Source organism: Crocuta crocuta, unplaced genomic scaffold, assembly GCF_008692635.1.
Source record: "Crocuta crocuta isolate KB4526 unplaced genomic scaffold, BGI_CrCroc_1.0 scaffold177, whole genome shotgun sequence".
NCBI classification, from domain to species: Eukaryota; Metazoa; Chordata; class Mammalia; order Carnivora; family Hyaenidae; genus Crocuta; species Crocuta crocuta.
This window is the reverse complement of record NW_027531880.1, coordinates 5,259,169-5,272,093: the sequence shown is the minus strand read 5'-3', so window position 1 is coordinate 5,272,093 and position 12,925 is coordinate 5,259,169. Positions and strand designations below refer to the sequence as shown.

At 41.8% G+C, this 12,925-nt stretch overlaps 1 protein-coding gene across 1 annotated transcript in view; it reads left to right on the top strand.

Annotated features, from left to right (window-relative positions):
- The window catches only part of IDO2 (indoleamine 2,3-dioxygenase 2), a 66,199-nt gene that overhangs the window by 39,191 nt on the left and 14,083 nt on the right, over positions 1 to 12,925 (top strand). The window contains exons 6-7 of the mRNA XM_077773094.1: positions 2,106 to 2,205; positions 3,045 to 3,162. Coding sequence (XP_077629220.1) covers positions 2,106 to 2,205; positions 3,045 to 3,162 — 218 coding nt within the window. The remainder of the gene's footprint in view (positions 1 to 2,105; positions 2,206 to 3,044; positions 3,163 to 12,925) is intronic.

Below are 12,925 nucleotides of genomic sequence, written 5' to 3'. Positions count from 1 at the left end.
GCCCCAATGTTTATAATAGCATTGTCAACAATAGCCAAAATGTGGAAATGTGGAGAGAGACCAAAATTCCACAGAGTGATGAATGGATAAAGAAGATCTCTCTCTCTCTCTCTCTCTCTCTCTCTCTCTCTCTCTCACACACACACACACACACACACACACACACACACACACACACACAATGGAACATTACTCTGCCATCAAAAAGAATGAAATCATTAGGAAAAAAAAGAGAATGAAATCTTGCCATTTTCAAAGATGTGGAGGGAGCTAGAGAGTATTACACTAATAAAAATAAATCAGTCAGAGAAGGACAAATATCGTATGATTTTACTCATATGTGGAATTAAAGAAGAAAAACAGATGAACATATGGAAAGGAAAAAAGAGAGAGAGAAGGAAGCAAAACATAAAAGACTTTTAAAATTCTTTTACAATATTTTTTAATGTTTATTTATGAGAGAGAGAGAAATAGAGGGAGGGGCAGAGAGAGAGGGAGATACAGAATCTGAAGTAGACTTTAGGCTCTGAGCTATCAGGACAGAGCCTGATGTGGGGCTCAAACTTACCAACTGTGAGATCATGACATGAGCCAAAGTCTGACGCTTAACCAACTGAGCCACCCAGGTGCCCGACAAAAGAGACTGTTAACGATAGAAAACAAACTGAGAGTTGATGGTGGGAAGAGGGTAGGGGATGGTCTAAGTGGGTGATGGGCATTAAAGAGGGCACTTGTTATGATGAGCACTGGGTTCTGTATGTACTGATGAATCACTAAGTTTAAAAAATATTTTTAATTAAAAAATTTAAATAAAAATAAAAATATCTGAAAAAAGACTAGAGGGAAATGTGCCAAAAATTAAAAGTCCAAAAATTAACAATGGCACCTCTGCTTTGTAAGGATTAGGGGATTGATTTCTTTTTACTATATTTTCAAGTCTGTTCATAATGAAACAAGTAGAGTGCAACGTAAGAAAAGGAAAGAAAAACAACTTTACAAATTTTCTAATTCTCTGTGATCCTTTGAAGTCTGAGGCCTAAAAAAGATCTTTGGTCTCACTGAAGCTTGTATGAAAGGCCAAAATTGTAGGCAGTGGTTTCTATGGCTACAGAAGGGTCTCTTTGAATTATCTTGTTTTACATAGACTGGAGCTCATGGGCCAGGTTTGGTCCAGACATCCTCAGACTCCACTTTCCCTAGAGAGCAAAATTTGCCCCTAAATTGACATTGCCTCCCCCATCACCAAACATCAGCTCAGTGAAGGCATTCCATATAAAAACTAGCTCAGCAGACTGAGGGTGAAAGGGTGAAGACGGCACTTTCCACACAAGTGTAACTCCACTGGCACAATGGAGTTCCTGACTTATTTTTCTTTTGTGTTCGTTTTTTCATCTCTTGTCATACTTAAAATGCTAGAGACGGAAGTGATTAATGGTGACGTTTTAGGTTTTGTAGATTGGACTGACATCTGGAATATTCTAATCTAGATAACTGGTCATTTAAAAATGATTCATACATGACAGTCTTGCAGCTGTCATTGTTCTGTAAGATAGCACGTGGGGGGAAAGGTCACTGACAAGAAAAAGCACTAGCCTGAGTTATGAAATATACCTGCTCTGGTCCCGTGACTAATCAGCTGCATGAATTTGGGGAAACCATTTTGCTTCTTTGGGCCATAGTCCCAAAGAAGCAAAGTCATGTCTAAAAATGGAGAATAAATTAGCCATTGTGTGTGGTCACTACACCTCTCAGACTGTCTGCCCCTGCCTTCCGATGGGGATGGTGTGATGGGCCACAGACTGGCCCTGTGGAGAATCAGCAGTGCCTGCCCACTTATGGGGGGCGTCAGCTGTTCCACCTGAGGGCCATGCTAAACTTTGAGAGTCCTCTGGTCCTTGACCGGGGTCTTGAATAGGGCTGCTCTCTTTCCTTCCTGGAACGGGGCTGGAGGCAAAATCTCCTCCTCTGAGCTGTTCTACGGAGATGGGAAGGGTTCTCTCCAAGTCTACTTTCTCTTGCATTTGTCTGGCTCTGAGGTGGCCTTTGGGCCCTGCTCACTCACAGTGTCCAAAACTCTCTAAACATGTGGTCATTTCCTTCCCAAGGAACTTGGATATCATTGTCTCATTTCCTGGAGAAGAAAGTTTGCGTGGCTTTATCCTGGTGACTGTTTTGGTGGAGAAAGCAGCAGTACCTGGGATTAAGGTAGTTTCTTCCTAGCAATTTTTTTCGGTCCTAAATGAGAAACTGGTCTGAGCTTTACTTCCCACCAAGTCCCTTTCCCTGCAGAGAACTAATAAATAGGGATGAGTATCAGCCTTGCCCTACTTGGCTTATGTCTGGGACAAGAGGTGTGTGCCCTAGCCCACAGAGATATTTCCCTTTCCTCAGCTACTGCAACACTTGCAATAACCATTCATCCATTTAACAGACATGCCTTGTTCTGAGTAATGTATGTCTGGGAGAACAAGACAGACACTGTTCTGGACTCCATCGAAGCTCACTATCCAGTGGAGGAAGATGGACTGATGTACAGGGTAACAAGAAAGAAAGGAAAAAAAAAAGCGTTTTTCATGAGAAGACGTCTAAAACCTAATCCAGACTTGCAGGGCCAGGCAAAGGGAAATGGCAGCTGAAGTTAAAATCTGAGTGATGTATGGGAATTGAGGAAGTGGGAAGGGAGGTGGGTGGGTATTCCTGGCAAAGAGAACTGTTATCAAGACCCCATCAATAATATGAGATAAATCCAGAAGAAGGAACAAAATTGATAGAGTTATGCCCTTGAGAGGTACAAGAAGTAGCAGCCAATGGGAAAGAGTGAGAAAGGCTTACCTAGTGATCTATCTGAAGGGTGCCTCAAACGATTCTGGCTCTCAGGAAGACCTCACAGCATATTTGGTTTCAGAAGACCCCTGGCGAGGCCTGCCTAAAACAGTCCAGCAGTCAGATGGGTCCCCTTTTTCTAGATTCCCTACAGCTTTGCTGCTCACGCCACCTCAGTGGACTGAATATAAATGAATTGAGTGAATGAATCTCCTTTTCAGGCACTTGTTCAGGCAGTGAATGCCATCTTGCAGCCCAGACAGAACTCGTTGCTTCAAGCCCTGCAGCGACTGAGACTCTCCATTCAGGATATGACCAGAACTTTAGGACAAATGCACGGTATGAGGCTCCTGAAGGCTGAGGACTTTGCTTGGGGAAGACACATAATGTCGATGGTGCATTAGCTTTGTTTTAAGGCAACCAAATGCTGTTCATGCTACTGAAAAGTGATCTCTCAGTTTGCAATGATTTTTCTCATGGTTGTATCGTTCTTCGTTTCTCTTGTGATTCAGTGCTTTCCTCTTCTGGTTGGCCACGTATTTCTTTGCATGTAGAGGTCTTACGGGAATGACACTGGGGTGGAAAGGGCAGAGCACATGACATTGGTGGTATAAGCTCTATCCAGCAATGTTAGGTTACTGCAGGACAGAACTGGATATGAGGGAGTTTGTCCTTACACTCTCTAAAGCCTCTCTCATTGTTTGTTCTCAAATGGAAGCTGAGATGACTGACCCCTTATCTGAGGGGCCGTCCAGTACTCCTCCTCTGTGGCTAGTTTAAAGAGGAATTGTAATAGGTGTGGCCAGTTAATCTTATCCTGAAGACCACAGCTCTTCAACTTCCTTTATCTGAAGAATGTAGAAAATGTAAATGTTGTGTGTTTGAAGAAGGTGTGGGAGAAGGGTGTGATTTGTTTAACAAGGGATGAGGATCAGTTTCCCTGGATCCTGCTTCACTGCCAGGTAGAGGAGTCCAGGAAAGGAGAGGTTTACAGGAAACAGAACAGGATGGAGGGAGGGTAAGAAGGAGGACACCAGCTTTATTACCTTTTATTAAGGGAATAAATTTATTTGCATCTTAGACTCTCTGCACTGGTGTAAGTCTGTCAGAAGTCACAGGGCTATGTATTACTTTCATTCAATATCGTGTTTTATATTTCAGATCCACACTTCCTCCATTTCCCTGAATTTTATTTTAGTTTATTTAAAAAAATTTTTTAATGTTTTATTTATTTCTGAGAGAGAGACAGAGACAGCGTGAGCAAGGGAGGGTCTGAGAGAGAGGGAGACACAGAATCTGAAACAGGCTCCAGGCTCTGAGCTGTCAGCATAGACCCTGATGCGGGGCTCAAACCCAGGAATCGTGAGATCATGACCTGAGCCGAAGTCGGACGCTTAACCGACTGAGCCACCCAGGCACCCCTATTTCCCTGAATTTTAATTGTAAAGCCCTCATGATCACATCTGTAAGTCTTCTGTCAAACAATCTCTAAACTGAGTGACATGGATTTTAACCTTAACAAGGTACCCTGAGTTTATTACACAGGATATGAAGACCAGGGAAAGTACACTGCGGGGTGCATTCAGATTATATTGATGAGGGAGCATAAGGCAAGCTGACACCCTACAAACAACCCCCCACCCCCTACCCCAGGTGGGGTATGTGTGATATTTCTCAGGCACTCCTGCCTGCTCAAGAACAAAGGAAAGGGGAAAACAGTTAACTGATAGAGATCACAGCCATGCAGGACAAGAATCTCCATCAGTTTACAAATGTCTTAGTGAATTACAGGAAAAAGGCAATCTTATCAATGGGCTGATTTCCAGAAACCTGTGGACTCCGTTTCCTGGAGCCCTAATATCACCCTCCCCTCCTTAGTGATGTGGGAACAAAGGCAAGAAGGGAATGGCAGGTAAAATTAAGTTTCCTTATAACCTGCAGCCCATTGACACATACTTGAGGCAAATATAGGAGAACATTTCTCCAGGAACCCCCTTCTGTCATAACATTAATGTCTTACTGGAGGGAGAACAACCTGAGCTTCACACTAACAAGGCCTCAGGTAACTTGGGAGTCCTCTTTAGCATATCAAAGTCCTTCTGGAGGCCTCCCTTTCGCCTTTACCTCCCCCCAACCCTGTAGTACGTAACCAGTCACTCTGCACCACCCCAGTGCAACATCTCCTGCCCAAGGATCCTGTCCCTGTGCTTTAATAAAATCACCTTTTTGCACCGAAGACATCTCAAGAATTCCTTCTTGGCAGTCAGCTCTGGACCCCCATCACCCCCAAACCCCAACCATATGAAAGAACAGAAGTGAGTAGTCTGGAAGCTCATGAGAACGATTTTAGATTCCCACCTTCAAACCATTGTCAGTCTTCAAGTCACCCACCTGAGGACCCAAATACTGTGATGTGCAGACAAGCCTTCCCCTGTGTCCTGTCCAATTTCCAGCCCACAGAATCCATGAGCATAATATACTGGTTGTTTCATGCCCCTGACCTTGGAGTGATGTGTTATGCAGCCACAGTAAACAGAAAAATGAAATGATAAAAATGACAAATACTGGAAACTGCAAAGGTTTTTTTAAGCTTTTTTTTTTTTTTTTGAGTTTTATTTATTTGAGAGAGAGTGAGCGAGCACATACAGGTTGGGGAGGGGTAGCGGGAAGGAGAGACAGAATCCCAAGCAGGCTCCGAGCTGTCAGCACAGAGCCTGATCTGGAGCTTGAACCCATGAACTGTGAGATCAGCACCTGAGACTGAGTCGGATGCTTAACCGATTGCACCACTCAGGTACCCCTGCAAACTGCAGGGTTTAAGGAATCACATAAGTTGTGTCACTGTGTCTGGTTTGTAGTTGATGACTTTTTTTTCCTGCATGATCTTGAGAGCTCAGCAGCACTTCCCCCCTCTGCTTTCTCTCCCCAAATGGAGTTCAACAAAATTGTTTTTCTTTCTGAGCTCAGCTTTGGCAAGAGTTGGGTTCTCTACTCCCTTCCTCCATAATTACTTCATTTCTAGGCAGGACAGCCTGAAAACATGCCCAAGGCAGACGAGAAGGTACCCTTTTTCTCTGTAAAAAAATGTTTAACCTTTTGTTTATTTTTGAGAGACAGAGACAGAGCACGAGTAGGGGGAGGCGCAGAGAGAGAGGGAGACACAATTCGAAACAGTCTCCAGGCTCTGAGCTGTCAGCACAGAGACCAATACAAGGCTTGAGCCCACCAACCGTGAGATCATGACCTAAGCCGAAGCCAGATGCGTAACTGACTGAGGCACTCAGGCTTCCCAGAAGGTACTCTTTATTTTAAGGCTGCAATTTGTATTTCTGAGGACGCCCATGGTATCCCTGGGGCTTTGCCCAGCCCATACGGGACTCCCACCTCACAACCTTGATATAGTCCTCAGCGTGGACAGAATAAACCAGTCTACTGTCTTCATAGCACTACTCCTTCCCAGCACTAGACTTCTAGACTATACCCACCATCCACCATACATCTTGCTGCGTGCGTCAGGGCCGTGCACCTGAAAGATCCGTGTCTAGTTCCCCTTTTCTGGGTGATTTGCAGAGAGCTTAACCAGGCCTGAGCATTGTGCTCTGTTGGAAGGCTAAAATATGTTAGGATTCCCAAGCATCCAGATTACACACGCATGTCTTTTGGCATTCTGAATAGCTCTTGTTTCTAAGAATTAATTCCTCCTTAGAAAAGTTGAGGGATAAATTTCTCTCCAAAATGCCACTGAAAGTTTTGCCTTGTATTTCCTTCTGAATCAACACAATTTCCAGCTTCTCCTTAATGGATTGGTGGGCTGTAAGAATTTTTCTTTTAATGGTAGCAAGGAGTCAAAATGTTTCCTTCTAAGAGTTTGGCATGTGTTTAAGTCAGGTTTCTTACTCGGTGAGTTGGTAATGATAGTGTGAACGGCTGCTACCCTCTCCAGACTGGCTCAGTTTTGTTGAAGGAATTGTTTTTCATTAATTTGTAGACTTGCTTTGTCTAAAACTAATTGGAAACAAAATTATTGTTTCAATTTTTATTTATCTTAAATTGAAGCTTAAAAGTGGCATGCAATTAAGACATTCATAGATTTGTTGAAAGCATTTTTGACATTGTATAAAAGAATATTTGGTAAAGGTTTTGTTTTTGTTTTTGTTTTTTTTGGGTGACTAATCAGTTTTTACTCATTTATAATGAGTAAGAGAGACTGTCTAGATATTGGGGCAGCTCTATGATTTGGGTCTCTAAACTGTAATACTTGAATTCAGTACCCTAGATTTACGTTAAGGTGTTAGTATTTTCTTGACGAAAGTCATTCCCCTTACCTTCCCAGCCTACTGGTATTTCTGTTAATGATTTCTGGATCTTGAGCTCCCTCTGCAGCCTGAAAAAGGTATTGCAGTCAGAACTGTGTACTGAATGCCAAGGCTCTGGTAGCGATAAAAGTTATCCTTAACTTTTGAAAATAATAATTATAATAAAATAAAACAAAATGGAAAATAATTAACACTGGAATTCCTCTTTGCTAAATGCCATAGGATAATAACGACTATGTTAATATTTCTAAAGTTGTCTTCATGCGTGGATTACTTACCCATCTGTAATCTTGAGTATAGCCTAGTCATGTGAGCCGCCATATTTTACCTTGAATCTAATTGTATCATGTCAGTGCATCAAATCCAGAAGCATGCCCACACAAAATCAGTTACCAAAATATTGAAGAGCCCATGAGTCTTCACAAAAGATGTTTTCAGGCTTACAAGGAAGAACATACATCGCCTATCACACATCAAAAATACCCAGAAATCTACCGTGATTATTATTGTTGCATATGGTTAAATTCACTCAGATTTGCTTACATATTATAACCTTCTTTTTTGCCCTTCACTCCTTTACACACGTTTCCTTTGCTACTAGGATTTCCTCTAGTGATGACCTGTTGCTGGCCAACTCTCTCATCTGAAAATTGCCCTGATTCATTCCAATTCCTAAAGAATATTTTTGCTAGCAAATATATTATTTTAGATGTTGCTTAAATCAGTACAATACCTTTTGGTTTCCATTGTCACTACTAAGAAGTTAGATGTCAGGGCAACGTTATCTCTTTCCCCTCTGCTTGTGAGTTTCTCTTTATCAGTCTGTCCTGTTCTGTTTATTATGGGTGGGTTTCATTATACTTCTTTAATTGATGTGACTTATCATTCTGGAAAGTCCTTAGCCATCAAATCCTCACAAATTGTGCCTCACTCTCTTTCTGTTTTCCTTTTTCAACTTTAATTGGGGATGTTAGACCTTGCTCCACTATCCTCCATTCTCTTGCTGTTTTTCCCCATCTCTTTTCTCTGGGCTGCATTAGTTCTTCTAATAACAATAATTAACTAATTGTCAACTGCTTCCAATCTGTTGCTGAATACGTATATTGAAAATGTTATTTTATTGTCTCATTTCCAGAAGTTATATTTTATTATTTTCTAACCTGTTTATTTTTTATACCTTTCTGTTCCCTGTAGACATTTTCAAGCTCGCTTTTAGTTTTCTTCAACATACTACTTGAGGCTGTGTCATAATTTGTGTGTGATTTCTAATATTGGAAACTTGATTGTTTCCTTCTTGTTCTTTCTTTTTTTTATTAGTTCTCATTGCTGGTTGTCATGTTTTTTTTGTGTGTGTGTTTAGGCTTGATTTGTTTTGCACTTTTTTTTTCTTCTATGTAATGCTCATTGTCCTGGGAATATTGTTTGTAGACAGTCTTTGGGAACTAGGGTAAAGAAATATTTGTACTTGGTTCTTTCTGGTTCTTGAAGATATTAAAATTCTGTACCATCTTGAAGCAAGTTCAGCAAGTGAGGGCCCATGTACCAATCAGACGATTAAAGTTGGGCTAAAAATGTGCAAAAAAAAAAAAGATCACAACTTTGCAGGGACAAATTTTTTTAATCCTGTTTTGCTCAGTGCCAAGGTGACCTTGATTTTGTCTCTTGGAGCAAACAAGGATGGATTGGGAGCTCTGATGCACACTGATGTTGACATATAGGCAGGTGGGACTCCCAGCTTAATATGATCAGGGTGTCCTATAAAATTCCTCCCCCTGGCTGGGGTCAGGGTCTTACTTACAGCTCCCACCATCCAGAAAAGCCACTGAAACCAAGCCCAGGGGGTACCTGGATTGGGACATGACTTTAGGGAAAAGTGGTTTTTTTCACCCTAGTTTTCTGCCTCCCTTTCTGGGTTCCTGTTTTCCCTTAAATTTTTGCTTGGCAGCTCCTTGCTGTCTTTTCAGCTCTTTGTTGCCTTTAGGATATTTGCATCCTTTATCCCTCTTTTTGGATTGTTTTTAGTGGAAGGACAGATCTGAATGAAATAACACTACCCCAAATGAAAGTCTCTTTCTGGAATACCGATTGCATCTCTTCCCTTCTCTCTGTTTTTACCATCACTTGCTCTGATGTTGGCTCTCATCATCATTTGCCAGGACTCTGCAGTGGCCTTCCAAATCCTGTCTTGTAGCAGATTTCTTGCACAGACAGTCCTGACACTGAGGCTTTCTTTCCAGGAAGCAACTTTATTTGTGCCAGCACTGACTCAGTTGGGTTCATACCCGAAAAACGGAGCCCTGAATGCCAGGTGGCATAGTCTTTTATGCATTTTCTACTTCTTTGTCTCCTATATATGGGTAATGTATAGACATACAGTCTGATTGGGCGGTCTCATGTTACAAGGTTGTGAAGGATGTCATTTACACACAAGCCAGGTTGCCTTCCCTCATCCTGACTTCTTTTCTCACCATAATCCTTAGGGAGGGGACCCTACAACACTCTCTCACCTGTCTTTTACCTTGTCTACGTCATCCTGTACACAGAAGCCTGAATCAACTTTCAAAGGTGCTCGCTGCAGCACTTTTGCTCTCAAAACTTTTCAGTTTCTCTTCTGGCACAGTACAGTAAGGTAGCATCCAACCTCATGTGGCTATTGAACACTTGAAAAGTGGCCAGTGTAGCTGGGGAACTAAATTTTTAACTATACTTAATAGTCGTGAATTGATACTGAAACGTAAAAACCGATTCAATGTAAAATAGTTGTTTGTTAAACACAGCTTTAGTACTGAATAGGTCATATTTCAGTTAATTGTGGAAAATTAAGCATCCAAGTTGAAATGCATTCTAAGTAAATTTTAAGTCTGTAAGCATATAGACAAAATTTCAAAGACTTATTGCAGGAAAAATTATTAGCAATTTTTATATTGGTTATCTTTTAATATTATAATATTTTGGCTATTATAATATAATAAAATATAGTATCAACATTAATTTTGCCATCTTTTTTTATCTTTTGAAATATGACTACTAGAAAATTTTAAACTACATATTCCCATCACATTACCTTCCTACTTCACACACTCATTTACCCATTATTCTAAAGAGAAGACCAAAATCCCAATCTTTCTGCAAGACCTAGTATGATCTGACCCCAGAATATTTTAATTTCAATTTCTCTTTATTTGACACCATGCTTCCCTTCACTGGTTCTTTCTGACACCTGCTTTTAGTTCCTGAAAAGAACTTCGGTCATGAGCATGCTATGAAGGCATATACAAGAGTTGTATCTTTCCACAGTGTCAGCTTTATTCAATCGTAAAGCAAAGTTAACTACAGTTATAAAGAAGTATGTTCAGGATTCCAAATTCAATGACATTTCACCATATGATTAACCTTGGCTTCTTAAATGGTGCACTGAGCAGGAAATAAGACAAACCACCCAACAAACAAGATAACAGAAGATAACAAGATAACAGAAGGGTGTAGGAAGTTAACAAACCACATGCTAAGTGGTTTGTGGGCACACAATTGAGATAAGGCCTCAGTCCGATCCAGGTCAGTTCTTGACTCTTAGTGTTTACTATGTTCAAGTAGGGAAGGATCTCAGTTCTTTTCAGAGATCAATTGGAGCCTTCAGTGACAACTGCCTTTTTTAAGTGGTCAGGCGTAGAGGTCATGTCTGAAGAGTTTGACGGTTTGCTGCAAAATCCGCCCCCCCTTATTTTTTTTTTTATTTTTAAGTTTACTTACTTAGATTTAAAAAATTTTTTATTTATTTCTGAGAGAGACAGAGAAACAGAGAAATAGCGTGAGCAGGGGAGGGTCAGAGAAAGAGGGAGATACAGAATCCAAAACAGGCTCCAGGCTCTGAGCTCGCTGTCAGCACAGAGCCCAATGTGGAGCTGGAACCCACGAACCGCGAGATCATGACCTGAGCTGAAGTCGGACGCTTAACCAACTGAGCCACCCAGGTGCCCCAAGTTTACTTATTTGGAGAGGGAGTGAGAGAGAGCACAAATGGAGGAAGGGCAGAGAGAGAAGGAGAGCGAGAATCCCAATCCGGCCCCATGCTGACAGCCCAGATGTGGATCTTGATCTCACCTGCTGTGAGATCATGATCTCAGCCGAAATCAAAAGTTGGGTGCTTAACTCAGTTATCCACCCAGGTGCCCCCAAATCCTCCTCCTTTTAAATGGACTTAATAGTTCTCGGGCCCCTGCAGACCTCCTCTGGTCCTGCTTGTTATCAGTTCTGGGGTGTCAGGCTGATGCTGGTCTGGGCAATATCTCATGGCTGCGGTACCTTTAACTACTTGTGTCATTGTTTGACACAGTCTCCTGCTTGACACGAGAGAATCCATTTTGCTCTCTACAACTTTTTTCTACTTCAAGGCTTGTTGATGCACTATTTCTTCTGTTTCAGACATTCTTTCCCATTGACCCTCTGCCTGGTTCACACCTACTTATGCTTCAGATTTAAGTAAGTTCTGGTTTCATCCAGACACATATAGCTGCTTACACCCTACCAACAATGCTACCAGATCTGTGGAAAGAGGAAGGCACTAGAGCAGTCACAGCAACAGAAGAGATGAACAAGAGACATCAAGCAAAAGAACTCAGAAATGGCAGAGTTGTAGGTATGATCAGAGACTGAATGAGGTGTCTTAGATGTACATATGATTTCAAAGCTGGTTAAAAATAAATCATGATGCCCCTAACAAAGATTTGTCACTTGAAAGGTTAAATCGAGTTCTGCTTGGTGGGTTGATTGATTTTCAAAGTAAATGGGGACACAGAGGAAGGATGATGAGCTTGCTTTGAGATATGTCATGCCTAAGGTGATGACAAGACATCCAGTGGAAATATGTGGCTTTGAAAGTTGGAATTACACAAAAAAGTTACTGTCTGGTGGTCGTGACCATTAGAGGTATGGTTCAATTTTGCATCGACAATGCTTTGTCGTAGGTGTCAGTAATAGAGCACCTGCTGTGTTACTTTCTTGAGAGGGACCATATGAATATTACTAAAGTAATGTGAAACATTACAGTAACTCAGGGTCTGCGGTTTTACAGCGCTGAACCAAAGCAAGGACTTGCTGAGTTTTCCTTTGTGTAAAGGCCTCTTGTTGCGGACGAAATGACACAAAGGAGAAGACACACACAAAAGACAGACACAGACACAACGCCGGCCGGAGGAACAATTCTACGCAAGCCCCTCTTGCGGTTTATTTTATACCCCGGTAACTGGATACAAACTGAAACCTACAAGATGCATTCCTTTACCAATTAAGGGCAAGTAGCCAAACACATTCCAAGGACAGGGGGGAGCAAAGGGAGGAAGCGACCACAACATGTTTACTAAGAGCCTGCCCACAACTCCAGCCTTCTCCTTACTTCTAAGGAGGGCATGTTCCCTCGTTCGCGAGCGGACCATTAAACTTGGATATTGGGTGCAGGCCTCCTGGCAGAGCACCCCGTTTGCAGGCATGCTTTGCCCAGGCAGGGAGCCCCGTGTGCAGGCACATCCCTGCGTCCCTAACCACGCTTTCTTGTGGTCACTGTCGGGCTCCCACACCTCTTCTCAGTATAAAATCTAAATCCCTACCCCTGCAAACTTTAAAAGCAAGCTTCCTTTGGGTTTCCAAACTACAGAAAATAATGCTTATGACACAAAATGATGATGAGTGTAAATGAGTCAATAGCAGATGTTCTATTTCTCTAGAGATTCACTTTGATTTAAAAGAGAAAGATGCTTGACCAAAATGTTTTTGTGTTTTGCTGAACAACA